The sequence below is a fragment of the Henckelia pumila genome, chromosome 4 (assembly GCF_033568475.1).
Source record: "Henckelia pumila isolate YLH828 chromosome 4, ASM3356847v2, whole genome shotgun sequence".
NCBI lineage: Eukaryota > Viridiplantae > Streptophyta > Magnoliopsida > Lamiales > Gesneriaceae > Henckelia > Henckelia pumila.
The window spans coordinates 159,740,331-159,758,620 of NC_133123.1; the positions used below are offsets into that span (position 1 = coordinate 159,740,331).

Consider the following 18,290-nt stretch of genomic DNA (forward strand, 5'->3'; position numbering starts at 1 on the left):
TTAATAATAAATGCAAATTTTACAATATGGATTGTTTTACATTTTAATTAAATAGAACTTTATATTTAGGGATAATTTTTCGGTACAGCAGAACAAAAATATCATATTATGAAAAAATTCATATCGATATCGATATTGAAATTTCGAAATTTTAGTATAAAAAAAATATATATTGATATTGTATAAATATCGAAAAAAATTAAATATATCAAAAAATGTCTATATATTAAAAAATTTCGATACGATATCAATATAATTTGATATTTTTTTTCCAGTATTCCTGGTTCCAACCCTATTTGTATCTACTTTAGAATCATGCATGACATTCATTTGAAGAGAATAGGACCACTTCACATTCTGCAACTACTGGCGCAAATTGTTACCTGTCCCGGGAAACATATCGCTATTAATGCTTGATTTATTATATATCATTGTATCAAACGAATATATTATATAAAATTTAATGTGAGAATCAGAGATAAAATAAAATAATCCCATGAATATCGAGATCTCGGTGATAATGGATTTCTTCGACGTCTTCTATATTATTGAGATTTCTGAAAAGAACGAACGATCAGTTAAAACTTAAAAAATGTTGAGAATTTTTCTGATGGAACTAATCTAATATGATATATATGGTGTGACACAAGCTAAATTTATGTCTAATTAAATGTATTTAAATTTTAACACATGCAATTTAAATTTTTGTATATATGGTTTAAGTTGTCCAAGTTTGAAGATTTTAATGTGCGTGAAATTGAATTTCTCCTATTATGTTTTACATCTTTATTAGATCACAATATTTATTCAGGACATAAATCACTCACATATTTTGTTTAAAAATAAAAAAATAATATATAATGTATAGATATATTTAATTTTATTTAAACAATAAATTCTTAGTTGGAAAAGTTAATGCAAAAACCAGTACGACGTCGTTTGACGAAATAAACCACCGCAGAAGGAAGCGTCTTTATAAGAAGAAGAAGAAAAGTTAGCTGAACTACTCAAGTCCCGCACCTCTTCAAACGCCTTTCCCGGCCACCGCGATGCAGCCGGCGGTACCGGCGGCGCCGCCAGGATCTTGAATCCGTACATCCCCGACGTACATTCACCGCCACTCGTCCAGACATGCACGCTTCCGATTCGAAGCAAGCGCAGGCACGCGAGTTCAAGCACCGCGTGCTCACGTGCCTCCACAAGCTCTCCGACCGGGACACGCATTCCGCCGCGGCTACTGAGCTCGAATCCATCGCCAAAACCCTCTCCGCCGCTTCTCTCCCGTCGTTCCTGTCATCTATCTCCGCCACCGACTCGTCCGACAAGTCCCCCGTCCGCCGCCAGTGCCTCCGCCTGGTCTCCGTTCTGTCTGAGAATCATGGAAATTCCCTTTCCCCTCACCTCTCCAAAATTCTCACTTCCATCGTGCGCCGACTCCGAGATCCGGACTCCTCCGTACGCACCGCCTGCGTCGCTGCTGCCCTCTCCCTCTCCTCTCACGTCACAAACCCTCCATTTACTTCACTCACGAAACCATTCCTCGAATCTCTCTTCACCGAGCAGGATATACATACTCAAACCGGGGCAGCATTATGTTTGGCTGCGATAATCGAAGGATCCCGAAGTGTAGACGTTGGGAGCTTGAGAAGGTTGTTGCCCAGGCTTCAGAAACTGGGGAAATGTGATAGTTTCAAGGCAAAAGCCGCCCTTCTGGCGGCGATTGGCAGTATTGTTGGACTGAATGGAGTGTTCAGTAATTGTGGGAAGATTTTGATCAAGAATTTGGTCGTGTGTTTGGTGGATTCCTTGAGTAGCGATGATTGGGCTGCGAGGAAAGCGGCGGCCGAGGCATTGGTAAAATTTGTGGCGGTGGAGAAAGACTCCTTGTCGGAGTACAAGGATTCATGCTTGAAAACTTTTGAAGCTAAGAAATTTGACAAGGTTTGGTTCTAACAAAGAATTCAGTTAAACTGTGATTTCTTGATGTGTGTGATGCAATGTGTGTTAATTTGATCAGGTGAAGGCGGCACGGGAGGCCATGAATCTGTTAATAGAGGCTTGGAAGGAGATTCCTGATCTATCCGGAGCCGAATCGCCGCCACCCGGATCCCAATCATCGGCTAAAGGTAGTATTTTATTTGTCTTGTAATTGTTATAATTCTTGACAGAAATTTGCTTCTTGTTGATTCATTTTGATTAAAGCTTTCAGATCTCATGATCTAAATGTTTTTAGACTCTGTTTTCTTGAAGAGATGAATGGAAACTGATGAAAGATTCAATTTTTTTTTAACAAAAAATTTGTTGAGCCTGCCATTTGCTTTTACTGTCGGTTGTTGGATCCTTCCATGTCTGCCAATGCAAAATGATCAGTGGCATTGTGAAATTGTTCTTTCTTAAATTTGCTGGACTCTGTAATTTGTTTGGAATGGTCCTTCTTCCTCTTATTCTGTCCTTTCTGATTTCATTTAATTGCATGCCTTCATTTGGATTACAATACTGATAGGTCTCATCTGTCCAGCATCTTTTTAACGCCTTTTGGCCCACAATTAATACTTTTGTCAATTTCAAGTGTTGTATTGTAGATTGGTGGAATGGTGGTTTAAGATTGTTTTTTACTGTTCCAGTAATTTTATAGACTTCAGTTCTTATTTTGTTGGTTTGTGTACAGAAAAGGCTAACGATGTGTGTCCTCCTGTCACCAAATCGTCCACTGGTTCTACGATGCCGACGCCACATGTTAGGAGAAGGATCCCTCTTGAAACCCCACCTTATAGAACAACACCTTTGTCCGATAACTCTCCGGTCTCCACGGCTAGAAAAAGAACTACATTTGGTGGTAATGAAAATAAAAGTCGGCCGGCCATGTTTAGGAAGCTGGATCTCAAGAAACCGACTTCGAATGGGAACGTTGAAAATGCTGTTCCAATCCCAGCTACTGGTTCTTCCCGCGGCTCTCTTTCTGATGATAATCCACTGGATAAAGGGGACTGCAAACAATTTGAGAAGCCCGAGACCAGACGGGCCTTGTTCGATGAGACCGGAGACGCCTGTCAAAACCAGAGAGAATGCGAGGACCTGACTCAGATCCGAACTCAACTTGTTCAGATTGAAAACCAGCAGTCCCATTTGTTAGACCTTCTCCAGGTGCTTATCACTTATCAGATTCCTTTTACATGTCACTGGCTTCTACAACTACAAGTTTCTCCAGATGTCTTTAATTGTATGAAACATGTTTCGATTCGTAATTCTGATATATAATGGAGATCCTAGATATCCAAATTTAGTTCCCACATTGTGTACTCCTACAGCATTGTCCTGATATTTCTTTATTCCGTGCATGTCTAGAAATTTATGGGGAACTCACAGATTGGTATGCAATCTCTGGAGGCGCGTGTTCGTGGTTTGGAGCTGGCTTTGGATGAAATTTCACTTGATTTAGCTGTTTCAACCGGAAGGATGTCACAAAATAATGCTGCTGGATCCATGTGTTGCAAGTTACCAGGTACAAATTTCTTGACCTGGAAGCTGTGGAGAAGAACAGAAGGTCGTTCCTCAACCGGAACCCCTGCAGCACGTGGCATCGATAGGATTGGAGATGATACCGTGCCTAGGCTGGAAAATCGAGGGTATCAGGTCCAAGGTGGTCTGGGGATTATTAAGAACCCATTGGCTGATACTCGTCGAGCTTGATGATAAACGATATCTTGACGTCGTTCTATGTCACAACTAGTATGGTTTCATAGCATACTATTTTCGGTGAAAAATACTGGAACAGAAGCGGCATCGAAACATCCTCGATGAAGGATGGGATGCTCTTGGTTTCTCTCTGTCCCTTTTCTGTTTTCTCTTATTCATTGAGATTATGTTTTCATTCTTTGTAGACTAAAGGTCATCTCCTTTTTGAGTGATATGTAAATATGTGAATGCTGGTTTTCAACATGTATTGATTGGAATGAGATTAAAACTTTGATGCCTCCACAACCTTTATATTGTTTCTAAATACAGAGAAAATACTTGGGTCCTGCCTTTATGTGAGTGGGAGACTTGATTACAAAAAAGTGTTGATGAAATTCACATGGTTTGTTTCTTAACGTATGTTCGTACTAACATCTTGCACAAAAATACCTAGAATACAACTCTTGATATATCTAGAATAATACAATACAATACAATACAAAGAGAGTTTGTAGACTGCAATGGACCAGTGACTTGCAACCGAACATCATTGTTCCTTTTGACCATGAGAGACCACTTTGCCAGCCTTCTAAAACATAATGCACCCACTCGACATGAAAGTAGATTGGATTCCATAAGACCAATGTTTTTTCCTTTTCTTTCCCCAACAAAGACAGCCTTTGTCCCCCAAATACGCAATCAAGCCTCTAAAATTAAAAAAATAAAGGCACGTAGAGTTCACTCAAGCACAATAATGTACCTGCTTTTTATGCAGCTGACATATGTATAGCTAAAGAAACTAACATGTTTTCGGAAGCATCCATGGGATAAGACTAGGGTCCTTTGTAGTAACTGAGTCAAAGCGTTGGACGAAATAAACATACGTGATCAACTAATGCTTCATCTTTCGAACCAAAACGGTGGAGACATATTTTTTTCATTTCCTTGGATAAGTCTATCTCATAAGCTCTTTTATAACAAGTTATCGAAGAAGCTCTTTACTTGTGTCTTTTGTGATTCCTCAAAATGGTTCAGTGGCATGTCATCTTGTTCAAGCTCCACCTTTTCAACCAGGAGACCAAAGTACTCTATGAAATCAAATGTTCTCACTTCCTTTTATGTTGCATCTAGTGAAAAACACATGGAATGGTCGTTGAATTGCAAATATACATACAAGCTTGGCAATGTGTCTTACATGGCTGGAGTCCACCGAGAACAAGGGGTGCTCTAAGGCCTGAAAATATTAAATTATTAATTATGGGATTTGAGAATTAAATTCCATATTATGGGCTAATATTGATTTGAGAAGTTATGGAAATGATAGATTTAATTTTCGAGCCGAAAATATTTAATTTGAGAATTTACGGATTTTGAGAATTAAATTCCGAGAATTCTTAAATTAAAAGAATAAATATTCGATTTGAATATTTATGGAATTTAAGATTAAATTCCATGTTTCGGGAATTAAAGAAGATTAATTTTGAAGATACAACCCGATCAGGGACTGATTTGCAAATATCGAAGTTTCGAGGACTAATGTGCAAAAGGCCGGGATTAATTGATTTAATCCGAACTTATTTAATTCTAATCCAAGTATATTTAATTTGGGAATATTTAGGGTTTCGATTTAAATTCTAATATTCTTAAATTATTTAGGATTGAAATTGAATTAAAACGAAGGCCGAGAACTGAATTGCAATTAATGAAGACTTGAGGGGTTAAATTGCAAATATGCAATACATATCCGATTTTTAATCAGAAATATCAGCATGATACGTGTTATTCATTTCTCAATTCAGAAAATTCTGAACAGAAGTCGAGACCATCTTCTTTTCTTTTGAATTCATGATTTTCAAAACGCCCTAACTTTTGATCCGATCGTCCGATTTCAATTCCGAAAAGTGTTCTGAAATCCTTGCGACAAGGAATTCGATTTGATGTAAGTATTTTGATGTTTCACATACATTTAGAAATCAGTATGTTGGAAAGATCAGACGTTGAGCATGAATCTTGAGTTTTGAATGTTTCTATCTTTCCGTATCGACGTCGAATCTGTTACTTGAAGCCGTATGAATTCTAATGAGTTTTCACAGCTTGTATCTTGAATTTAGACTTCTGATATGTTGGGAATATGATGTTATTCAGCTGATATGTGATGATTATTGTTGATATGAATATTGAAATGAAGTTCGAATTGATTTCGATATTTCGTCGATTTTCGATTTTGAATCGCTACGCCGTCGATTGATGATTTAAAGCCGTTTTGATAGCCTATGACTGAGATGAGATGCTCTTTTAGATGTTATCGATGATATAGAAATTTTATTTCTCAGTTTCCGACTAGTTAGAAGGCTAACGACTTAAGACTCCGAATTCGAACCAAAGAAGAATATGTGAGGTTTGAAATGATGTTGATTGACGATATATTGATGATTGTGATTCGATTCTGAAATGATTGATTAGAATGAAGATTGATATGAATGTTTTGATGCTATGTTTCAGATTTAAAGCGTTCAAAACAGAAGAAATACGAAGGTATAATGACGACATCGCAAGTCAGGGATTTTGAAACTCAAGAACGATTATTCTTGAGTTGTCCCGCCAAAACCACATACATATTTATTGTTTTGATTTGATTTTGATGTTGTCGATCCATCCCAGGTAGTGGATCTTTGATTTGAGTCGATATGATTATGATACGATGATGATATGAATTGATTCTATGCCAAGATCTGAGGCGATCTTATTTTCAATTCTAAGACGACTTCGATAGATGGATATCTATGTCAAGATCATTTATGAATTTTGATGGCAACGAATTTATATGAATCAATTCTTATTCGAAGTGTTAATTACTCTATTCGTGAGTCGTTATGTTTAGAGTTATTTGAAATGATTTATTTAACGCTTTTGATATGTTGCTTATATTGAGATGATTTCTCACCGGAGTTTATCCGGATGTTGCTTTGTTTTGTATGTGTGCATTGCAATAGATGGGGCAGGAGCTAGTCTGAGATGACGTTGATAGCTCGGGGGAGAGACTTAGCAAGTGTGGACTCGGATTTAAGCTGAAGAATGGTAGATAGATAGTATTGAATTTGACATGAAACTTGTGATTTAAGCTCACTTTTGAGACTTAGTGTAGCTTATCGTTACATGTTTTTACGCTATTCGATTGATGTATTAAATGTATGATTTGATACTTGAAACTTTATACATGTTGATATGCATGTTTTAGAATTTATAAACCATGAATTGAGTTGATATTGAATGCATTTGGACTGATGATGCAAGGTTTGACAGCAAGAAAATATTGCAGACATTTTCTGAAAAAGGAGCCCGCTCGATCGGGTGAATGTTACCGATCGAGCGAGGCCTGTTTTTATTGGGCAAAAACTTGAATATTTCTTGCTCGCTCGATCGATAGGATTTGACCGATCGAGCGAGACCAAAATATGTGCAGACCTGAGAGCTCGATTTTATAGCTCGCTCGATCGGGTGAATGTCACCGATCGAGCGAGGCTCTTAAAATTTTTTTTTTTAGCTTTTGGTTTATTTATTCTTTTAATATCTGATTAATTGTTTTATTAATCGTTAATTGCCCTTAAGATGAGATTAGCAACCCGAGGTCCCCACAGGTGCAAACGAGTCGAGTCAAGCCCGAGTATCATACTACTCAAGCTCGAGCTCGACTCGTATTTTGTATACTCGAGCTCGAGCTTTTGACCGAACTACTCACGAGCTATTCACGAGTAGCATGATTCTCTTACACCCTACCGAGAACAACTGATGAAAAAAACTGATGAAGAGGGGGATTTTCTTCTCAAACCAGAAACAGAGTGGAATGCTGATGAAACAGCAGCCTCAAACCAGAATGCTAAAGCCCTTAATGTTATATTTATCTCTGTTGATTCTAATATGTTTGCATTAATTACAAATTGTGTTTGTGCTAAACAGGCTTGGGAAAAACTTCAAAAGCAATGTGAAGGATTTGAAAGCGTGCGTAGAATTAAAAAGAAGATTCTCACTACTTAATTTGAAAATTTGAGAATAGATGAAAGTGAGACAACGGACGAATATGAACGCCGCTTAAGTAAGATTGAGAATGAGGCAATCGATATAGGAAATGATGTTTCAAATGAACACCTTGTGAACAAAGTGCTCGATCACTGCCTGAAAGGTTTCGCATGAAGATCTGTGCTATTTATGAATCAAAGGACACATCAACTATGAGTCCTAGTGAACTAATAATATATGCTTTCGGCTCTCGGATATAAAATCCATAATCATCGAGCCAATTAATTTCCGGTAGCCTAATTTTACAATTTAATAATGAAAATTAAATGAATAAATTAAGGGCCCCCTTTTCTCCTCTCTGTTTATGTTCTATTACTATAGATCAACAGAGCTATACGCAATTAATTAGTGAGTTTGTTATAAATTAGATGTTCACGACCAGATTAATGTGTGATGGATTAGGTGTCCAACCTCAACCAAAAAAATTAAGAATTCGTTTTTTTATTATTATTATTTTAAAGAACTTTTAATTTAGTGTATTTTTTCCTATATCGGATTAATCATCAAAGTAAACGCCCAATCATATGTTAATTGATTTAGCTGGGAATGACTCTAAAAAAAACCATTAATTCAACAACTTTTTTAGTAGGCATTTTGTGTGACAATCTCGCGTACCTATGTGAGAAGAATCAACCTAGTTCATGTTTGTAAAGGAATGTAATATTTTTTTCATAAAAAATATTCGTCTTACAAATTTGATCTATGGTATGATCTCATATAAATCTGTTTTCATTATTTTTGTCAAGTAACAATATTTAGTAGTTACAATATCTAAAAACACGATTATAGAGATGTTGCAAATATTGTCTTAATATTCTATGATATTTATATATATATATATATATGTAGAGATTTGATCCCCGCACCCTAGGATGCGGGGAATCCGTACTCAAAATAATTTCGATTGACTTGAAATTTTTACGATAGGATCGTTTTAAAAATACGAATCCAACGATATATCATATGCTACAAATTTCAATCTCGATGGCCGGAATCGTAAAGATGACTGGAAATAGTGTTAAATGTGCAACTTTTGGTCATTTTCACGATTCCGGCCATCGAGATTGAAATTTGTAGCATATGATATATCATTGGATTCGTATTTTTAAAACGATCCTACCATAAAAATTTTAAGTCAATCGGAATTATTTTGAGCACGGGTGTGCACGGATTTCCCGCACCTAGGGTGCGGGGATCAAGTCTCTATATATGTATATGCATATTTTATTATTATAGTTAGTAAGGTCAATCATTTTCTTGAATTGTTAATTAGGCTGTTAAAAGACAAAACAAACTAACCGATAAAGGAAACAGAGACAATGAATGCTTGAAGAGCAAACAAGGCCTTGCTCATAAAAAACAATCATTATTACAAGCACTCTTTATTGAATTCAATAGACCTATTAACATGCCCTCATCATTTGTGACACCAAATTGATGCAACAATTGAATAGTTACTATTGAATAAGAATTAAAATTGTATCGAGGCAATACAATTTTGGTTTTAATTTGTAGATCATATCAATAATAGTAATATAATGGTGAAAATATATGGTCGTAACAAAAGTGATTAATTTCTATTATATTAGTCGGCAGGGACAACAATAATTAATAACTAGTGTATTGGTGTACACGATACGTGTTTATACAATATTTTTTTTATTAATGTGATATACAAATTATTGAGGGACTAAAATATAATTATAAAAATTATTAAGAGACTAAACTATAATTTGAAATGTTAAAATTTAAAAAAAAAATAGAAAAGGGCAATTTGAGATGAAAAGATGGTTTCCTCACTCTCTAGCACGCTCATTTTTTATATATAGTATATATAAATACCAATTTTATGATATCGATTGTTTTACATTTTAATTAAATGGGACTTTATATTTACTTTTAGAATCATGCATGTCATTCAATTTAAGAGAGTAGGACCACTTCACATTCTGCAACTACTAGCGCAAATTCTTTATTTTTACCTGTCCCGTGAAACATATTGCTATTAATGATTGATTTATTATATGTTATTGTATCACACATATATTATATAAAATAAAATTTAATGTGAGAATCAGAGATAAAATAAAATAATCCCATGGATATCGATCTCGGGGATAATTGATTTCTTCGATGTCTTCTAATATGATATACACGGTGTAACACAAACTACATTGTTTTTCAATGAAGAATATTTAAATGCGTGTCTAATTAAATGTATTTTACTCAAGCAATTTAAATGTAAATTGTTTAAGTTGTCCAAGTTTGAATATTTTAATGTGCGTGAAATCGAATTATTGGAATAAGTTTTTAAGATTTTATTTGGACATGTATTTTAAAAATGTTTTTAGTATTTTATAAATGAAGAAAACTTAAAGTGTGTGTTTGGATAATTTTTTTTTTTAAAATGCACTATTTTTTAAAAAGTGTTCTCCAAGTATATTTTTTTAAAGAACACTTTAAGACTGCGTTTACTTTATGAGATTTGATTACATGTGGATAAATCATACTTGGACTATTAAAATGATTTTGAAGGATGTTGAATAATAATGGATACACAATAACATGTTTACTTTGAGTTATTAATTTTGGAATTGAAATAATTATTGATGGACGACTTACAGTTTTACCCTCCACCTATGATAAATAATATTATTTTTAATTTTGTATTCATATAATTGAGATTGAATTATTGTTGAATATTGTAAATTATTATTGATTCAAATGTGAGTCATTTTTACTTATCGAAATTATTGAGTATAAAATTATGTATTTTTTAAAAATAGATAAAATTGATAAAATGAGTCATAAAAAATATGAGAAATTGGGAGGAAAACAAAATAATTAAAGAAGGGTATATTAGGATTTCTATAGAATTTTTTTCATAAATATTGTGAAGGATATGTTATACTTCATGTAATTAAGGATGAAAAATCTCATGAAATCAATGTATAATTACAGGCCTTGAGATTTGAAGAAAAATGATTTTTTGTAAGTAAACAATGGATTAGATTTGATTAATAAACTCATCTTATGGTAATCAAGCTGAATAAACGCACCCTAAAGGTATTTTTATATATTTTTAACTCGTAACCATTAAAGGCAAAAATGAATAACATGACTTTTAAAATGTTAAAATGTTTTTATATATAGAATAGTTTTTCAAACACATATTTATTTTTAAAACAACTTTAAAAACGTTTTATAAAAACTTTTTAAATTTTTTTTATAAATATGTTTTATAAGTATATGTCCAAACGGAGCTTAAATATGAATTACTCCTATAATAATTTTACCTTTTTAATAATTAATAAATGTAAATAAAAATTATATATTAAGGTTAATATCTTACTTTTATACGCAATGTTTGATTGACGTAACATAAATAAATAATAAAATGATACATTATAATTCCAACTAAACATGAGGGTTAGTTCATGAAGAGAATTTTTATTTGTATTTACTTAATTATATCAGTTTCAAGTTTTCTCGCGCTAAAGAACAAAAACAAAACTTCGTACAAATAAGCTGTCTTGTTCTTTAGGGACGTGCGCGGAGAAGTTTACTTTAAATTTTAGTAAATCTGTAATATATTATTATCTTCCACATTTTAGATACGTATATAAATATATTTTAATTTCTAGCGTATAGTGTTTTTTAAAAAAAAAAAAAAAAAATTGTGGTGTTTTACATTTTTTTTAATATATATAAGAATTTAGATGGTTTATTTTATTTTTTAAAACAAGGAGTGGGATTCCGAGTCTCCACGACGCCACGCATATCCTTTCTCAATGCAGTACCTCAACTAGCAGAAATAATTTCAGCTAACCGAAGCTCGAACTCACGGGTAATAGCACAATCAACGCCCGGAAGTCTTACAAGCAAAAAATAAAGAACAAATGTTCAAAACTAATATTCAAGTTAAAGTTAAGAAATATACGAGCTTCTTTTTCCCACCAACGTTTCCAAGTTAAGACCCCTAGCTCTGATACTATCTTCAAATTGCTTGTCCCAAAAGTTCAAGTTGAAGGTATGCGGCACATTGATGGAATGGGAAAACAATATACGCCCAAGCATAGAAAAACATTTACTACGGAGATATCAATGTTTACACTCTTTCTAACTCAGTGTTGTGTTTATCCAATTGCTCTTTCAATTCAGATCTCCATCCTTGAATCAGTCTCTCTTGCTTCTTAATCAACTCGGCCTTTACTTTCAACTCTTCTTCCATCATAGCAATCTCCTGAAAATAATATTATTATCCGATTGTCCTTAAAATCTCATCATAAGAATCATAGTTACTTTCTCATGTTTTCTGTTATGGGCACACACCCTTTTAAACCTTTATACTGAGTATAAAAAGGAGGGTTCATTAGGGTAGTAGGGCCGTTAGAAGGGGAGATTGAGGAAATGGGAATCAATACTGAGGAGACTGTATGGAGGGAAGGCAAATTTGTTTTTTTTTAAGTGTGTTGTAGCTTGTTTATACTTCTTCCTTGGGAATAATCATTGTTCTTGTGTGAACTTATGGCTGTAACATTACCTTCCTTAAGGTTTCTTCTCTTGTAGGCGGATCATCTCGCTGCAAGCTGATAAAGTAGAGCTGAAGCTTTTTTGCCGCCTCCATGAAATCTCTAGCATAAAGCCACATCAACTAAAGAACAACTGAAAAAAGTGACCTTTTCTAGTCAGCAAGGAACATTGTGCAGCTAACTCAGTATACATTTAATTCATTAACCGCGAATACAGGATGAGGATGAATTTTGAAAAAAGCTGGTTACACTCTCATGGCCCGTGATTTGCTGGGTATTTTGGCGAAAGGAACTTACCAACCTGATGGCAAGTCATACAACACGATAATTGATAGTCTTTGTAAAGATAAGATGATAGATGATGCACTCCGATTATTGTACCAGATGATCGAGAAAGGGGTATCTCCTGATGTAGTTACTTACAATTCAGTGATCCAGGGACTGTGCAATTTTGGCCGATGGAAAGAGGTGGTCAATGAGGCAGAGGATTTGTTGAGAAGCATGAAGAAAAGAGATGTTTCGCCTGATATTGTCACGTACAGTTCCTTGATAGATGGATATTGTTTACGACGGGAAATGGATAGAGCAAAAAGATTGTTTGCTTCCTCAAGCATTCTTGTTCAAGAAACTGAACAAGATACACACAGATTCAACACACGATTCTTTTATGAGCTAATAGCTCTCGCATTTCTCTCTCTCTCTCTCTCTCTTTTTAGTAAAAACTTTTGAGGCATCGCTTAGATTATCTCATAACACAAGTTATGAGGAAACTAGATCAATTTACCACTCTGAGGTGAAAAGGATTGGTATATTAGGTATGAGGAAGTTAGGAGTTAGGTAGCAATCTATTGCTACCTAACAGATCAATGTTCTCTCATAAAATGTCAGAACACAAGTTATGAGGAAACTAGATCAATGTTCAAAGCAAGTCATCTAGATTCTAGTAGCAAAGGCATAGAAAAAGTATCGACTTCCTCAATTCCTACGTTAACCAGGGGTATCACCATCTTCCTAGTGCTTCTGTGTTCAACCCATTCTCATATTCGGAGAATAAAAGAAAAAAACAAATCTTTCATTTAAGTTTTACGAGTGGTAAAACACGAAAAGCTAACTGATTGCTCACTCTGATGAGAAGGATGGGAGAACGGTCAATTGCTTGAAGTTCTCTGGCAGGTAAGCATGGTAACAAAGCAACTTCCAACGCCATAACGTAGGATATCATGTCTTCCTTCGGCGCAGGATCACTGACACTCAAAGGTTCATGCTGTTGTCTTTTTCAGCCATACCAATTTCCACAAAAACCTGAAGAAAGCACAGGGCTACTCGAGTTAAGATACAAAGTTTATGATTCGCCATAAAAGCAAAAATAAAATACAATTTTTGAGGGATGAAATTAAAGAACTCAATAAAAGAATGATCAAAGAAACATATCAACAAACACTTGGCGTCCAGCAGCAGAACCTTCATAGAAGGGGAAAAGACGAGTTCCAAATTCCTCAACCATATTGCATATGTGAAACACATAACAGATTGCATACCTCGATGCCGATATGCAAAATTTATATAAAGCAAATGAGTATCGTTCTTCATCAATAGCAAGCTTCAAGGACTCTTGCTGCCATTCTTTCACCCCGTCTTCCCAGCTTCGTCTATTTCTTTCAATTTAGAGTTGATATCATCCACTAGTAACTTGGTTCGAGGTTCTGGCATCATTCCCTTTATCATCATCTCGTTAAAATATTTCAGCGCATTCCTGATCCTTCCATTATCATATAGTCCATGGATCATGATCGTGTAGGATCGACTATCAGGTCCTGTTCTACTATTCTCCATCTCATCCCAAACCTTTTTCACTCTCGCTTCATTCCCCCATTTCATAAACAACCTCAAGATCAAGTTGTAAGTATCTGCAAGCAGCTTGCATCCATTCTTCTCCATCATCTCCAAAACCTTATCTACTTCCTCTGGTGTTTTTGCGGAACTCAACAAATAATGATAAGTCAAAGCATTTGGTAAACAACTCTCTCCCATTGCTTCCATCTCATTCAACAGCTCGTGAACTTTTTCCATCCTTTGAATCTTGCACAAATGCTTGATAAGCGAATTATAAGTAGATGCATTCGGTGTGCAACCCTTTAAACTCATCTCGCTAAAAATTTGAAGAGCCTCTGGAACCCTCTTCTTGAAACACAATCCATCCATAACACAGTTACAAATAGCTGCATCTGGCACACAGCCCTTCTCCCACATTGTCAGGAGCAACTTCTTCGCTGTGCTGATTTTTCCAGATTTGCTCAATGAATTGATGAAAATCCCATAAGTAAATTTATCCGGTTTGCAGTTTGATGCCAAAATATCCTTCCAGAACCTCTTCGCATCACGTAAACTACCCAACACACACCATCCATTTAAGATAATGTTCCAAGTCTTAATATCATCCCTAAATTCACTTTTCATAGTTCGGAATAATACCTCAGCTTCCTCCACATGCTTATACCGGCACAATGACAGCAGAAGTGTTTGAAATGAAACCAAGTCACGCTCAAGGCCAAATCCTTCTATCTTGTGGAAGAATTCAATTGCTTCATCAACTTTATGGGCTCCAGAAAGTCTACTTACCATAATAACAAAAGTATGTTGATCAATCAAATGCCTTTCCCTTGACATTTCATCAAACACTCGGAAAAATTCATCAAATTGTTTCATTCGCCCAAGAATATCAAGGATTTCATTGTAGATGCAAGTATCAGGGGAAAATCCACTTGAATCCTTGACTTTACAAACCCATGTGAAGAAAAGGTATGCTGGTCTCCATTCAGATCGATACCGTCTTAGGACGTTGAGAACCAAGTCTTTGGACAAGGACATACTGCATCGACTGAAGCATTGCTCCACTTCTTCCAAAGACCTATAATTATATGAGTGAAGATTAAGAACAGTTTGAATCCCGAGAGCCTCATCATTAGTGGAGTTTCCACATGAGTTTTGCTGAGATGAATTTGTGGGTTTGTGATCAGCTGTAAAATCATGTAAATCAATTTGATGGTAATGTTGGATAGGTACTGAAGAAAAACAGACTTTTGGTGAAATAAATGGTTTGTATATGGCGTGAACTGTGTAAGGACATTTTAGTAAACAATGAAGGTTCCAGGATAACTTTGTCAATCGCCTGAATGTGAAATTCATAATGAAAGTTGAAGCTGAAGCTTGCCAGTGAAGAAATCACTCAATAAAGGTCCATAAGCATTGACTGCAATTAGCTGAGGTATATCTTCAAGCATAGATATGCGGTGCTAGAGGCGCAAACGACGGTGTCATGGTTGCGGCAATGGAGGAGCTTCAATGGTTGGCTGCAGAGAAATTGGTGACCATGGTCAAATATAGGGTTCATTTTTTTCCCTCTATTTTTTTATATTTATATTTTATAAAAGAATAAAAATTTAAAAATATCCACGAGTCTTTAATTTTTTAACTTTTTTATGTTTTTCCCCGAATCCATGACTAACATGTCTTTACACATCAACTAAAACAGTTGAGACAGATTAGTGTTTTCAAGCCAAACGTTTCAAGCCAACAAAGAACATTTTCCGCTAACCAATTATATAATTCATTATCTATGGATACAGGGTGGGATTTCCTAAAAGAAAGCCAAAGATGGAGATCACCGGCCCAGATCTTTCATCACATAAGACAATCATCGAGTAACAAACACATGCTCTAACATTCTTACTTAAGAAATTGAACAAGATACATACTAATTGAACATTTTGATAAATTTATGAGCAAGTAACCAATGCATCTTTTTTAAGCAAAAATTTTGTGTGGAGAGAGACATCTTGATTAATCTCATGACATGAGCTATAAGGAAACGATACCAATTTACCTCTCTGAAACACCATATATATTAGACTGCCACCAAATATACATTTTATTTTTCTCAGGTGTGGAGAGAAATCTTCTTGATTAGTAAAAGTACACAAAAAGTATTAACTTTCTCAATTCCTTTGACAACCATTTCTATCACCATCTTCCGTCCTCAGTGTTGGACCAATTCCACTTCCGGAGAAGCATAGGACAAAAAACAAATCTTTCATTCAAATTTTGGGTGAGTAAAATACGAAAGCGTAATGATAGCTCACTCTGATTAGATGGGGAGAATGGTCCACTGATTGAAGTTCTCTGGCAGGTAAGCATAGTAACAAAGCAGCCCCCTAGACATCACGTGGATATCGTGCATAAAAAAAATGGCAAACCTAATAACAAAAAGAACATCCCAAAATATTATATTAAACTTTCAAATACCATATAAAATAACATCAATATAAAATCCATTACCCAAAATCTCACTAATCACGACACAGCAAGAACAAAACCATAAAATTGATCATCAAATATCTGTCATATGCCAACAGTCCAATACGATGATACCCAATAAATAATATCATGACAATAATTTCAGTCTTGAAATCGATCTTAATACTTCAACTTAAGATAAGTCCAGAGCCAATACAAAATTCGAAAAGCCATTAGAAAAAGAATTGCAAAAACATCTCCAATAAAAACTATATACAAAAATTTAAGGCTTCTCAATCATAAGGAAGCATATAATATATTTAAATTCAAAAAACAAATGAACTTCACCACTTCAAAGACAATGAGCATTGTGAGCTGTTCACAGTCGATGATAATGACTTTAAGTGATTTGATTATTCTCAGTATTCAATTTAAGTTGTTCAACATTTAAATATTAAACAAAAAGATTCTCAATAAACATCCAATAAGCAATTAAGTTGTTCTGATTTGAAGCTAATAATAATCAAACTAAGGCTAAGTTTTCGTGCATCCAATTACCTCTCAAAATGTGATCATCCCACAAAACTCATCTCTGATTCAAATATTTTATCCCTAGCAATAATCGGATGGAAAAATTAATTAAAAAAACATAAAACAACTAAATCGCGACCTAGGTTTCTCGAAAAAACTCGAATACGAGGCTTACCCCTTGCATATGGTGTCAAATTGAAGCTTAAAACCAGGCCTTCAAATCCAATGACGAGGGAAGGAGAGACCTAAAACATTAAATCCATAATATATAAATAGCGACTACAAATTAGCAAAGAAGGCATTGCTCCTAATCTCTTAGTTATCATGGAGTAAACGAGGGAAAAACAGAGGTGCTAAATCTGAAATAGTTGTTTGTTCACTAGCCATCTATATCAGTCAAAACCATTTCTAATTTGTTCCAAATAACTATTTAACCAGCACTCTAGTGTCATTCTTTTCAGGCGGTCTTCAAGCTTTTGAAAATCTGGAGTTTTCTCAAAATCTTGTTTGTTGTGAATCGGTTCAATAAAGTTTGCTTCTAGAACACCTGCCATGTCCAGTTACAAGACATATAGATCTCAGTTAAAGTGATTGAAAATAGAGATGCTGTAAGGCAGAAATTTGCAGAATTCTTACCCACAACCCCTCTGCCTCTGCTTTGAATTGACGAAATCGACTTTAAAAGATTCAGTACTCGAAGCTAAGATGATCTGCAACCGAACAGCAACTATTTCGCGGCGGCGGCACGGCGGCAGCACGGCGGAGAAGCTACAATATCACAGCTGTCCGGAGGGAGATGGAGAGTGACGAGTTTGGGGGTTGGGTTTTCTTTTCTTTTATTTCTTTCTATAATAAGTAGAATTAAAGATTGACCATCAGGGGGTGTTCATATTTCCGAAAAAACCGAAAATTCAAATTCAAAAAATAAAAAATGAAATCGAATCGAAAATCATATTTTGTCATTCGAATATAAATATTAAAACCAAAGTTTTAACCAAACCAACCGAAAAAATAAAAATTAAATTAAATTAATAATTTTATATAATTTTTTTATTTATATTATATATCTTATGAGATGATATTTACTTATTTAGTGAATAAATAATTATTTTGAATAATTTTTAGTTAATTTTTGTTTATTTAATTCATTGTTGTTGTTTATGTACTTTATAATTGATTAAT

At 34.7% G+C, this 18,290-nt stretch overlaps 2 protein-coding genes across 11 annotated transcripts; one reads left to right on the forward strand and one right to left on the reverse strand.

The window, feature by feature from the left end:
- The first annotated feature begins 980 nt into the window (after positions 1 to 980).
- LOC140864663 (TORTIFOLIA1-like protein 3) lies at positions 981 to 4,074 on the forward strand. The gene is made up of 4 exons (XM_073268956.1): positions 981 to 1,941; positions 2,018 to 2,126; positions 2,669 to 3,144; positions 3,346 to 4,074. The coding sequence occupies exons 1-4, from the start codon at positions 1,132 to 1,134 to the stop codon at positions 3,688 to 3,690; spliced, it is 1,740 nt and encodes a 579-aa protein (XP_073125057.1). The 5' UTR covers positions 981 to 1,131; the 3' UTR covers positions 3,691 to 4,074.
- Positions 4,075 to 11,603: 7,529 nt separating this feature from the next.
- On the reverse strand, positions 11,604 to 17,936 carry LOC140863751 (putative pentatricopeptide repeat-containing protein At3g15200). 10 transcript variants are annotated; one of them, XM_073267381.1, is made up of 9 exons: positions 17,745 to 17,936; positions 17,544 to 17,655; positions 17,284 to 17,353; positions 17,136 to 17,189; positions 16,424 to 16,537; positions 13,823 to 15,634; positions 13,408 to 13,586; positions 12,296 to 12,417; positions 11,604 to 11,995 (listed from the first exon to the last, which is right to left on the reverse strand). In XM_073267381.1, exon 6 carries the CDS (start codon positions 15,468 to 15,470, stop codon positions 13,911 to 13,913), a length of 1,560 nt encoding a protein of 519 aa, XP_073123482.1. In that variant the 5' UTR covers positions 15,471 to 15,634; positions 16,424 to 16,537; positions 17,136 to 17,189; positions 17,284 to 17,353; positions 17,544 to 17,655; positions 17,745 to 17,936; the 3' UTR covers positions 11,604 to 11,995; positions 12,296 to 12,417; positions 13,408 to 13,586; positions 13,823 to 13,910. The 10 variants fall into 10 exon arrangements, with proteins under 10 accessions (XP_073123482.1, XP_073123479.1, XP_073123477.1 ...); XM_073267378.1 differs by lacking the exon at positions 17,544 to 17,655; XM_073267376.1 differs by having other exon boundaries at positions 17,284 to 17,655.
- Positions 17,937 to 18,290: the final 354 nt, after the last annotated feature.

What these genes read in the sequence shown, in the direction of transcription:
- LOC140864663 (XM_073268956.1), top strand. Translation starts at nt 1,132, where the DNA reads ATGCACGCTTCCGATTCGAAGCAAGCGCAGGCACGCGAGTTCAAGCAC. An exon ending in AAGCTAAGAAATTTGACAAG is followed by an intron (nt 1,942 to 2,017) that starts GTTTGGTTCTAA and finishes TAATTTGATCAG; the next exon opens with GTGAAGGCGGCACGGGAGGC. An exon ending in ATTTGTTAGACCTTCTCCAG is followed by an intron (nt 3,145 to 3,345) that starts GTGCTTATCACT and finishes GTGCATGTCTAG; the next exon opens with AAATTTATGGGGAACTCACA.
- LOC140863751 (XM_073267385.1), bottom strand. Translation starts at nt 15,470, where the DNA reads ATGAATTTCACATTCAGGCGATTGACAAAGTTATCCTGGAACCTTCAT.